We start from the raw sequence: 13,165 nt of genomic DNA on the forward strand, positions 1-13,165 counted from the left end.
TGACTAGTGAACTTGTTTTTATGTATTTATGTAAGCATGTTGTGGTATTTTAAAGGAATATAGTGTGAATGCTGTTTATCTATCTATTTATTTAGTTGTGTTGTAATTGTGTATAGGTTTTTGGAGTTCAGATATAATCAGAGAAATACAATGAGTAAAATCTGGAGGTGGAGTTAAAGTTCCTTTAAAAGTTCATGAAATGAAAATAAAGAAAATAGGTTTTATTTTTCCCAAAAGAGTAATCTCACTGTTGTTTTTTCCGAGCTGCACTTAAAACTAATATGTGAAGCATAAAAATAATAGCTAATAATGAAATGTTTTAGGCAGTATGCTGTATTTTATTCTCAAGGACATTTCAAAAAAGTCTATCTTTTATCTTGGTAGTTATTTTTCAGAGAAAAAAATTAAATGCATGAGTTTTTTAACAAAATTGTTGTTGACTTTGGGCTTTATTTTAGTAAATGTATTTGTTCTTCCCTTTTATTTATGAAACTTTATTACATAGTGGACGTTTAGAATTATGGAAAAACTGTACTAGAAACATTAGTGTTAATAGCTTAGTATTTTCGTCCTTCATAAATTAATGCCTGTGGTAACTGGATGATTTTAGACCTGTTCTTACAAACAAGGCCTTAGTGATGTGCAAGGAACAGTAATACGTGTCAAAAACTCCACATTAACCAAGGTAAGCAAGAATAAATGGGGTGTAGGAATCCCCTGTTAGGCTAAAAATCTCCAAGAGAAAATCTCCAGAGCCTAAAAATTAAAGACCTCCAATATCATTTAAAAATAAAGCCTTTTATGTAGTAGGAGAGCATTTTTTCAGCTGATAATCAAATAACACTATTATACAGGCTTACTAGATTTGCAAATTTACAAGTTTTTACTAGTCAGTTGGGTCCCTTCCTCAGGAAATCAGTTGAAGTTTTTTTTTCCTGTATTAACTCAAAGAGCCTGCTTGTCCTTAAATCCTTCTGAATATATTTGCCTTATAATTTGACTACATTGAGTCAACACCCTTATAGGAACTGTAATGCAATAAAAAAAAGAGAAACTGTTCAATATAGTTTCCAATTACCTTAGGATCAGATTGGAGAAACTGGAATGTACACAATAAAACCTGCACAAGACTTGAATTCTGTGAGATTTTGGAAGCAGCCAGTGCTTTTCAGCATAAAATACCATTTGAAACCTTTACTCTGCTTCCAATGGTTGTAAAGTGATAAAAATGAAAATATGTGTGTGTCTTGAAATGTGCATTTTACTTTTTAAAAGTTTTTGAACCACATCTTAGTGTAATTGAAAATCTCATATGTAAGCAACCAAGCATCATTGCTTTTACTCAGTAATTTTTTTATTATAGTGAATGTTTTTGCTTTGCCATGTTCTGCAATAAAATTCTTTATAACTTATTTACATTTTTACTTTGGAAGAATATGTCAATTCAGATGTGCTTGGTGAATTTATTTGGTGAAAGTCTTCAGGTTACCCTGGAATCCCCAATATGCATCTTGCTTGCAGACAGAATATGGAATATTAGTTCTGTCTTGTTTTAATACGTAGCTAGCAGTAGAGTTATTACAAAGTATTTGAATGTATCCAGAAATAAATTTGTATTTTGAGGTATGAATTTGTTACATTCAGCCATAAAATTTTAATTGTGGATTTATTTTAGTTTTGCAAATAAAATTACTCTGATGTAATTAATTGCTTTTATTTTAGCAAATGATTATAGAGAAAGAGAAACTTGGATTTGCATACACCTGTAAAAGAAAGTATTACATCTGATGTGTTTCCAATGAGTAATTTCTAAGGTGGGTAAATAAATGGGCTCCAGTGTAATAATTTTTGATTTCTTCAACTTATTTTTAGTTGACTTGGAGCATATTCGCACAGTGAAAGCTGACAAGCACCAGCGATTTTGTCAGGAAAACAATTGCAGTAGCCATTTCGTGTCAGCCAAGACAGGAGATTCTGTAAGTAAGAAATAAACCCCAAACTTGTAGATGTCTGTTGTTTTTTTTCAAGTCACAGCAGTTTTATTATACTTTATATAACAAACTGTTGGGAACTCAGGGTGCTGCTGACCCTTTTTTGCTTCCCTTAGTTGCATGAAAAGTAGATCTCTGTATGAATGTGTATTATTCCTAGTAAATTTCAGTGTCATCTGATTTTCACTTTGAGGTACGGATTTGGTCTGGCTTATACATCCGTGTGAGAACTGAGACCAGCTACATCTCTGTTTGTTGTCAGCCTGTAGTTTAATGTATTTCTTCATTCCAGGTGAAGTTTCATCTAGAGACCATCAATATAGACATTTCCAACCATTGGTAAATAATGTGACAAGAGCCTGTTGCAATAAAAGATTTAATGAGTCCTGAGCTGTGAGAGACATTCCCTTTGCAGGTCCATTGAAATTTGAACATTCTGGCATTTGTACCAGATGCTTTGCAGAGTACATTTTTGAACAATCTTTTGACTCTGAGCTAACTGGGTTATTTGTTTTAGTTGGAAGCATATGAAAGGAAAGGTTCTTTTTCAGTTGACACTATCAGTCAAATTAAATCATATTATATTGTTTTGCTTGATTTCTGTCTCATGCCTAATGGGTTTGTCATTCCCATAAAATGGTCTTGTATCTGTCTCCTTAATATTAGTGTTGACAAGAAAGTTTACTTTATTTTAATGTTATTGAATAGTAACTTCTATTGTAATAATATAATATGTAATGTAATAGTAGCATACTGAACATGTTATTGAATGTTCAAGTACATGGAAGTATAGTCCACAAATGGAATAACTTGTTAAGGTCTTTGATGAATCTTGTGCAGTGAACTGCCCAATTTTGTAAGATAATGGTTTTTCTGTAAAATCTTACAATATTTCTGTTAGAAATGCAGCGATTCCTGATTATTTTTATAGTTTGTGTTAAATCATTGGCATATTTTTTTAAAGTGTGAAAATATGGGCTTTTTAGGCTAGAAACAGTAGAAATAAATCATAATACTCTAAAGTTAGTAAAATGTGCATCTAATAAAATGTATTCTTTTCTCAAGGAGACCACAAAAATCAGTTCATTTTATAATTGATACGTTTATTATTGCTAATTATGACAAAAACTTTATTGCAGCTTTTTAATTAAGTCATTAATTATATCAGCATTCTACTATAAATACTGACTGTGCTTTTCATAGCTTACTGTTTGAAAACAAAAGTAATTCTGAACATGCCTAGAAAACACGAAATATCTACTATATATCTAAAATATTAAACATCTACTGACAAAAGAAGTAGTTTCAATAGTTCATTTTTAGTTTCAATATGAATTTGAATTAGTCCCTTCACTTGCTGCTCACTGATCATTCAGAAGCTGGCGTGTTTATCCTAGACAGTGATTTGAGAAGAGGCCATCCATTGCTGCTGTGAATATAGACTAGAGGAGCCATACATAAATGATTTGTTTTGTTTACATCAGATCTTTTCAACAGACTTGTTTGCAAAAGATGATTTTGTGTACATAGAAAATTCTGAAAATTGTCTCAGGGGCAAAAAAATGTAATGGAAGATTCGTTATCACTAACTGTGCTACTGTCCATCAAATCACATAGCTGAAGCATTGCTCTTGTGCTTGGTGTTTTTTTGCTTGATGTTTTTATTTTTGTATCCTCAGGGCAGGTGATGTAGCTGAGAGCACCTGAGAGCTTGGTGTGGGTTAAACTAGGTCTCTGAGGCTCAGAATCTCTGTTCAGTATGCTCTTTCTTCTTGTGTAGGTGTTGGTAGAACAGACCAGTACTACACCAAGGAATTGAGAGAGAGAGCAATTGTTTTGGAAGCTACCACACTTTTTTGGTTGTACCACTAATTTATTTATGGTTCCCATCTTGGGTGTTAGAAGAGATTGTGTAGATAGTACTTTTCTTAATTTTTACTGAAAATGACTGGGAGCATGTACATTTATTTTTTTTGGGGGTGGCAGCTGCATGATGCAAACCAGTGTAGTTTGGCAATACAGTGTTCAACAGCAGTGCATGCTTAAGCTGCTCCTCTTGAATATGTTATATTCTTTAATCACATTTAAAATGCAATTTTACCTAAACAGTAAGATAGGTGGACTGTCTTGAGATGAATTAAAAGAATTTTTTAAGACAGCATTGCTACCCAGTATTATTTAATCATGTCTAAAGTCTTACTTTGCCAGGCTGCTGCTGCAGGCTGTACAACATCATACTTGTTCCTAGATACTTCCATTCAGTGTATGTTTTGTAAGATTCTTCAGAACTCTTTCACACTGCTAGTTTTTGGACATACATGATAGAGATTTTGCTGATATTGATGCACAGTTCTGTTATTCTCAGATTCAGAAACCTACATCTCTTATTTCACAATACTCTGGTAATGCATTTCTGTGCTAAACATTAGTGAATACCCTTATTCATATTATATAGCACTGAGAGTAGTATTTGAGAGGTGGGTTGTGTAAAAGCTTGTTTAAACTTAGGTCTCTGGAGGCAGAGTAGAAGTGTTGCTTAACAATCTGGCATACTGTTCATTTCTTGTACCATTGTTGAGTTATTTTCTCAAATTTTTAAACAAAATTGAAAGTACCAGATGAGGTTATTTTCAGATCTGTTTTGCACAGGTCATAATTTTGTATATAATTGTTTACTGTTCAAGAATGGCTTGATATATTTGAAAGAACCTCAAGGATGTCTGTTTTTAATCATTTAAATGCAATTTATTTTTTTTCCATAGGTCTTCCTGTGTTTTCAGAGAATTGCTGCTGACATACTCGGCATCAAATTAAACAAAGCAGAATTGGAACAATCACAGGTGATTTTCCACAAATACACAGATGTTTTTAGTATTTTATTTAGTATTAAAAGTGATCTATTGTGGATTTATAACTGTTCTTTAAATCAATCTTCACCTATTGTTCTGAAGATAATTACTCAATTTCACAACAGCTTTTTTAAAATATGTTAATTTCTTATTTATCCATCATGATCAACTCTCTGAAAAAAGAAACATGTTCAAAAGTAAAGAAAAACTTTAGTTATAAGGATGTTAATTTAAAAATAGCACTTAAGATTAGTTTAGAAATTAAATATGTATGCATATACAGGTAGCATGGGAGATATTCTTGATATTATATGCATGGGCTTAAACTGAAAAATTATTCTGCAACCCAGTTTCAGAAACCTCAAAAAGAAAGATTATACTATTGAGGCAAGCCTGTGTAATGACATTTGAGATTACAATGATTTAAATTTACCTAATGAACCCAAATGTTGCTATTCTAGTGGTATAATATCCTGGAACTTCTTTTCAATTCCAGTGTTAAACAAGTACCACAAAATAAGTCCATACATTTCTTTAAAATAAATGGCAAAGCATTTCTTATGTCTTGGTCTCCTTCTTCTTGAAATATACAATAAATATGTAATTTCTGAAAGTGATTTGCCACAGCAGTGTTTGCAATCTGTGTTGAAGTGGTTAACTAGAAAACTGTATTGCAAACAGTAAAATTGTAAAATATACTTACAGAGCATACTTAACAAGCAGAGTAGTTTTAAAAAGCTGTAATTTATAGGCAGAGAAACACTAAGTGTGTCTTTTAAATGATCTTTTACTACTAAGGTACCATCCATCTACTATTTTGAGGTCTGTTATTTACCTATAAATAATTGAGCTCATAGAGTTTTTCAATTTTTCTTTGGTTGTTTAGCTAGCACTGGAATCAGTCCTGGACCTCTGTGTGCTGTGAGTGGTGTTCTGTAACTCAGGTGTAAGATTGTAGAAAGGTGCGCAAATACCTTCAATTTAAAGGAGGCTGATAATAGGGTTATATGGAAAAGTGCTGTTCTAAAGAAAGGGTCTGGTTTTAGGTTGTTTTTAAAGGAAGAAGCTCCATATGGCCCTAGTTCAAGAGTACATGACTTTCTATGTCAAACTGCTGTCAGATTTAAATAGGCTTCCTTCTACTTTAGTATTGTAATTAGCTTTTAATTTTGTTGAGTAGATCAATGGAATAGGCAATATATGGGTTAGGCAAAGTTGATATTACACAAGTTGCTTTAGCAATAGCCTATAAATAGTTAATTTGCATAAATACTGGGGCATGTATTACTGTTGATGTGAATCCAGGCTCTAATTAACAAAAAAAAAAAGAAGTAAAAATATCTGAAAAACTACCACCACCAACAAAAAAACAACAAAAGAAGAAACAAAGCCAGCAAATTAATTTGGACAGAAAGGAAACTTCACTGTTGATTTTCAGTTACAGCAGAAGTCACTACATGCTGCAACACTGTGCATGTAGCTAAAGAGTGTGAACTACTTAGCAAAGTTCTGTTAATGGATCATAATTTCAATCTACTCCAAAGAGCAATAGCTCTTTTGTTATCAGTAAAACCTTTGCTGCTTTTAAGAGTGTTATTTTGAATGGGCTGTAAGTTTCCCCAATATAAGTCAGAAACCAATGAGAATTGTATTGGAAAGTCTGTTAGCTGTATCTTAAGGGTCATTGTTGTATGGAACCAAATACCCCCATCACTTCATAAGAATAGAAAAGGGAAAATCTCTACATAATTTGTAGAGTGAAAATTTTAACCTTCATATTCTCAGGAAGATAAATTCTCTTGCGAGAAATTCATTTGTGTGCAGTAGAAAAGCTTAATTGAAGTGATGTATAGATGCTGTTTCCCAAAAGCATGGAGTTGGTCTCTTGGCTGGAAGGAGGTTATGTTAGAGGACAATATCATTATTAGTTTGCTGTTTTACCACAGACTTTTATATGAGAGGTGCAGGTCTCTTCAGTGTGGTGGTGGTGGGAGTTTTTCCCTCTTCCATCTCTAAAATGGGCACGTGTCTTCCTTAATTTGTGGGACAATTATATGACGTGTGTTCCTTAAAATTTTTAGGCATTGAGTGCTCTAGCTACTGGGCTATGAAATTAGATCAGTGGATAGATGGACACTAGATAAAAGCTATAAAGAATCCAATAAATGCAATACAATAATAAATGTGATTCATCTGTAAAGTATACAAGTGTTGACTTGGAGTTAATCTTTAAATAAGGCGTAAAAGCCATTGTAGTTTTTACAAATGTGAACTATTTACACACTGGATTATATATTTGAGTTTTCCATATTTTGCATAATGCAATTTCCTCACTTTGAAAACTGAAATGGTTCTTGCTTGAATCTGTTTGTCAGAGAACATCAGATATGTTCATTCAATCTAGGTGGTAACAAAATATAAGATTAAATACTGAATTTGTGTACAGTTACAACAGTCAAATGCTATATGTGTATTTTTTATTGTCTAATATTGAGACTATGCTTTAAAATTATTTTTAGCACTCAATTTTGTTCCTGAAAATCTTATTTCTTGTCGTTAGAGCCAGTTATGATTGTCAGTCTAGGAAGATCTTAGATGTGACTCATAGGTGGATAGAAATAAGTAATGGGAATCCCAAACAAATTATTTTAACTTGTATGACTTTGTGTAGTTTGGCTCGTGACTTTTGAGCTTTGATTTTTGGCAGAACTGCAGCTCTTGTGAAAAGTATGTGAAGTTCTTGGTCTCAGCAGCACAACTTCTGTCAATTAACTGCAAGAACAAGCCTTAGAGATTGAATTATATTTACTTTGCATTGTTTCAGAAAACAGCTGCAGCAGTTTAAGATATTAATGCAGCCCAAGCTATTTGCTACTGCCCTTTTGTTGGAATGTATTGCTCCCACATCAGAATCAGAAAATGGAAGGTGATCATGTGCTTTGGCTACATCAGAGTGAAGTTGAGCAGTTTAGCTTAAACTGCTGCTGAAAGTTGTTTTAATGAGAAGCTGCCAGACTTTGTGCTGAAGTGGATGAGGTGCAAGTACACGTTACATTCCACCAGCTCTCCTTTGGCAGCAATGATCTCCAGCAGAGGAATAGGACAGACATTTGGGGGTGGTAAGTTTTTAAACTATCTCAGCTAGAGCTACTAAACCTTGTCTGTTAACATGCTGAGATGACTGTTAATCAAACCTTTATTTGGACAAAACTGTGGTGAAACAAAGCACTAGATTGCTCTTCATGCGTGACTGGAAAGTAGAGCATGTTTTTTGAAATGGAACAGTTCCAAAATAAGAAAATTGCAGATTCTGACTTATTTTCAGTCCTCAAAATACTCTCCCTTTTAAATTGCAAGGGCCTGATGAAATCTGAGGAAATAGCTCCTTTATTAATCAAATGTTTTTCTTTCTGTATTTTTTACTTTCAACCGTAGTGTAAAAACTGCATGGGGTACAGCTTTGTTCCTTGGCATTGGCAAGAGCTAGCATTTTTGTAAGTGATGTGTAGTTTTCTCTCTAAGTAAATGCCAGTCCAGCAGACCAGTGTGTGTGTGCCAGCTTTGTACAATAAAATGTTTGGCAGATAAGTCAGATCTGGAATACAGAGCACCTGGACCAAGAAAGGTTATTCTCATTATTGACAGTGATTTGAACCATGGCAATGATATGCTTGATGTAGAATCTGATGCAAAGAAGCCCAAGCTTTTAATTACCGTGAAGTTAATATAAGAAATTTTGCAATGATATTTTTTAACTCTTATTTGGATGGAATTCCATTAGAAAATCCGAGTCATTTATGATTGTCAGTTTTTTGCTACAGTGTATCTAAGCATAGGTCACTAACCTGCCTGTGTTTACAGGATAGGATTTGGACCAGTGTTTGGGGAACAATTAATTGCCTACTGATTGCAGGGCTTTTTTTTTCTTTTTTCTTGCCCCTTAGCTCTAGTCAAAAGATTGGTATGAAGAAACTAGGTCCCCTGAGGTCAGATAATGCTGTTTAATGCTAAAACTCCTACTACTGCCCTACATGGGATGTGGCAACCTTTCTCTTGATAACATCAGGCTAGGAGTCCTGTAAATCATGCATGTTGTCCACTAGATAAGATAATATGAATGTGATCAATTAAGCTCAAGAAGAGTACTTCAGCAGCTAATAAATCCAGGTCCTTTACCAGCCTATTCAATTACTGTTGCTTGTTTGACATACAGGTCTTATTTACAGAGGTAATCTTTAACGTATACTGTTTATATATTCCTGATCCAGTTTATGTATTGTTTCCTTTAAAATAATAGAATTTAATTATTTATTCATTCATTTTAACCTTGAAAATATATTTTAGGAAAGTTGAAGTATTTAGGAAAAAATAATAATCTGGGTACCTTTCATAGCAGACTTGCCTCCTCTGCTGCTTCTTTGCTGAAATTGTTCCATGAATTTTACTTCCCTTTGCATGAACCTTGTATTGACCCTGTATTCATAATGAGAACCCTGTATCCCTTACCTATATTAATAATAAGTATACAGTTTTGTTTGTTTGTCTTTAAGGGGAGAAACGGGAACCTTTTATTTTTAATTGAAGCAAACAAAAATCAAAACTTAAGGCATTTTGATATGAAGTTGTTAATTTGGTCACTGCTTTTGGTTTATACATTTAGGTGTAATGTGATAGTTATGTAATGGAAAAGATGCACGTGTACAGCTAATGCACTTGTTGCAAGCTGATAATATAGTATTTAATGATTAAGTATCTTTGATTTAAAGGACGAATAGGCCACTGTCATCTTTTCTTTCACTGTATTCCTTGCCTTTTTATTCTGTCCCTTCTCTAGCTTTGATACACTTTTGCTGATTGCATGTATGAGCCTTTCACTTTGGTGCTTTGAAAGGGCATGTCCTGGAAAAAGCTTGAGAAGCAGCCCTGGTGCTGAGAGTGCTGCTTTCAGCCAGAGCTGTTGCTCTTCTATCTGCTTAAGGCCTTGAAAATGCACTTTCATTTTGCTTCTGCATAATCTTATGTTATCCATTCATTCTTTTCAACTACTGATTAATCTCTCCATTGTTTTCCTTCTCTTTCTTTTCACATTCTTCTCCTTGCCCTCTATCCATCATGTTGATACATGGTTAACAGAATGTTGTCAGGGCAGAACTAGTGAAATATCCCGAAGAAGATAACCAACATCACACTTCCAACTGCCAGAGCAAAGTCTGCTCAATGCAGTAGTTCAGGTATTGATGGAAAACTTGGTTTGTTTCTTTTTTATAAGCTGCATTTCTTTTACATGAAGTAACAACTGTTAAAGTTCGTTCTTTTGGAAGGTTGTGTTTTGTATGTGTAAGTACTTGTAATACTCAACATTTTATTTTGGAACTCTGTGTACAATTAATTACATAGTGTTTCTAATAATCAGATAGTTTGTAGAAACTTTGAAATGCTTCATGTTACTGTATTCAGAGCTGTATGCATAGCTGTCTCAGATGGAAATGGATGCAAAATTGTACATTTCTGTAGTCTTCATGTAGGAGAGAGCATCAGTCTTAACAAATGCTTTGTAAATAGAATGTGTAATATCTATTAGATCTGTATTAGAGAATAAATAGAGCCTGCAGAGCTTCTTTTTATGTTAATGTAATCTTTAGCCAGTATAACCATCTAAGCTTTTTTAAAATATGGCTGTATTTAAAATTTGCTTTGAATTCTGTCCATATTTTCTGATTAAATGCTTGGAGTAAAGACAAAAAGACAAACTTAAGTACAATTTCCAGTTACAGTTTAGGCAGTTATTATTAAAGAATGAATGGCGCAACTTCTGCAAATAAATTCTGTTTTATTGCTGTCATTCAGAACAATTCTCATGAAGGTAAAATTGTATTCACTGCTTTAGCAAAAAAATTGTATTCCTTTTGTCTTGTTGTGATAACCTACCAAGGTACTTGCTTCTGCTTAGCATGAATAAACCTAGAATTATAATGAGAATTAGCACCTGATGAGGCTTGTAAGGTAGTGAAAAGAAAACTGGTTGGTTTATTTTTCCCTTAGTATTTCATAAAAATCTGTTGAATGCTTTGCCAGCATGAAGGTTTTTTTTTCCTGATTATTACTGTGTTTTCTTTTATGACAGAGAGTGGTGAAGGCAGATATTGTCAACTACAGTCAGGAGCCTGTGACAAGAACCGTTAATCCTCCCAGAAGCTCAATGTGTGCAGTTCAGTGACCATGCTGCTCTTCTCTGGTTTGAAACCTTTGCAATCCTCCTGCCTTGACACAGACACTGGGATTACCAGGAACTTTGTTTTAACAGGGACCAGTGCAACAATGCAATTTGAGGTTTCAGAAACATGTTGCACCATTTTCCATTAAGAAGCAGCAGACAGTTCTTTGAATGGCTGAAATTCAAACATGAGACCACCCGCTTGAAAAATTACCATCTATATTCTTTTAAGTTATATTTAAATGAAACTGTATAACTGTGTTTATATTTCCTCCTCTCTATTTGACTGATACCAGAATAAAAATGGATGAGGAAGCCCTGCATTCAAAATGCTTTTAAAGGCATCACCATGGAATGGTATTTTGCCAAAGCATTTTTAATTTTTTTTTCTCCAGTTATTTGAATTGACACTCAGCGAAATGTTACTTGGAAAAGCTGTTGTTGAAATAATTTTAAACACATATTTTATCTAGGGATAAATTTGAAAGTGTTCCATTAATATATATACACCTAGCACAAAATGTATAAATTATATCCATGGAGAAACAGTGCTTGAAATAAAGATGTTATTATAAAAATAATTACTTTTCTGAAGTCTCAAATTGTCTCCATGGATGCTCTGAAAAATGCTAGTGTTTTCATGTATTTTTATTACCACATCAGCATTGCTTCTTACAGTAATAGATAGGCTTATATGTCTTTATGAATATGGATGAATCTCAGTCAACAGTTTGGTCTGTAGATGATGAGTGATATATTCAACATGCATTAGAAACTGTTGATAGATCAATTAACATCAGTCACTTTAAATAACTAACAGAATAACTTTTGGCCTGGTACTCTTTTCTTTTGAATTTAGAGTAAATGACAAATAAAAAGCTGTGCGCTTGGTGATCTTCACACTTCTTCCCTGTTGCTTTTCTAGCAGTGCACAGTTCTCTGCTGGCACATCTGAACAGAAAGCTAAGGAGAGAAAGAAATCAATTCCCAGACTAGAAAACTTTTTCTGTTTAAACTCTAGAATGTGCTTTCTAATAACTACAAGGAAACATTTGGAGTTTCAGAAAGTAATGAAGCTATGAAGGAAGCTTGTATATCACAAGTGAAAAGTATGAGGTTCTTCAAGTGAATGCTACTATTAAGCTGTTCAAGAAAGTGCTTATTAGTTGGAACAATTAAATTATTAGTAGTTTAACAAAGTAGCTAAACTATTTTAACTATGTTAAAAAAAGATTTCAGGTGGCAAAAAATCGTATTTATTAGCTTAACACATAATTATATAAGTCTGTGATATGACTTAGTGCGTGTTGTTTAGCATTCAGATGTGGGAAATTCTAAGAAGCTGAGATATTGAGAAATTATGCTACACTAAGGTAGGTGTGGTTTGCAGTAAATTATTTATTCTAGTCTGTATTCTTGCTCCTTCCCATGGGGTTGATGTCCCACTGCATCGCTTTACTGTATAGTTAACCGCCCCTGTAAGGACAACTCTCTTTCACTACAACCAGATGAGAACGTCTCTTCAAAGAGCTTTTCTTAAGCAGTTGTTCAATTCACAAGTTTATGGCCTCCAAGGCAGGTGGAAAGTTTTTTAAAACCTTACATTTCTTGGTGTGTTTGTGCCCTCAACTCTGCTTGTATGCTCAAATACTGACAAGAACTGTCCCCCCTGAGAACCTGAGCACAATGTGGCTCAGCAGGTGGCTGTGGTCTTTCTCTAGTTCATATCATCTTCATGGTCCTACTTCCCAAGTAAAAGGTAGCATGGTCTTAACAACTACTTGGGTTGTTTAATTTTTTTTCTTTAAAAACTATTGTTGTTTTACTTTTGAAAAGAAAATGCTTTTTCATGACTTCATATGCAGAGTCCATTTTTACCTTGAATAATAAAAAATTTTTGCTTTTGCATTTTGGTATCTTGCAGTACAAAAGATGTTATATGTATCCCAGCCCAAGCTGTTTTACAGGTGGATTTTGTGTTGGTCTCGTCTCACATTTTTTTATTCTCAGTACCTAGTTTTCTAGCTGTCTTTGACTTGTACATCCTTTTGTATTTTATCTGTCTTGATCTTTTCACCAACTGCTATGTTAAAGACCTACCTCCTCTGAAG

General features: G+C 33.7%; 1 protein-coding gene across 9 annotated transcripts in view; it reads left to right on the forward strand.

The window, feature by feature from the left end:
• The window catches only part of RAB28 (RAB28, member RAS oncogene family), a 63,152-nt gene extending 50,193 nt beyond the window's left edge, over positions 1–12,959 (forward strand). For 4 of the 9 annotated variants that reach the window (XM_033513677.1, XM_033513681.1, XM_033513679.1 and 1 more), the window contains 3 exons: positions 1,873–1,976; positions 4,754–4,831; positions 10,965–12,959. In XM_033513677.1, the coding sequence (XP_033369568.1) occupies positions 1,873–1,976; positions 4,754–4,831; positions 10,965–11,057 (275 nt within the window). In that variant the 3' untranslated portion in view covers positions 11,058–12,959. Of the gene's footprint in view, positions 1–1,872; positions 1,977–4,753; positions 4,832–7,664; positions 7,960–9,973; positions 10,072–10,964 lie in introns of those variants that run through there. The other 5 variants (XM_033513678.1, XM_033513683.1, XR_004496973.1 and 2 more) reach the window with 4 other exon arrangements.
• Positions 12,960–13,165: the final 206 nt, after the last annotated feature.

Source organism: Parus major, chromosome 4, assembly GCF_001522545.3.
Source record: "Parus major isolate Abel chromosome 4, Parus_major1.1, whole genome shotgun sequence".
Taxonomy (NCBI): Eukaryota; Metazoa; Chordata; class Aves; order Passeriformes; family Paridae; genus Parus; species Parus major.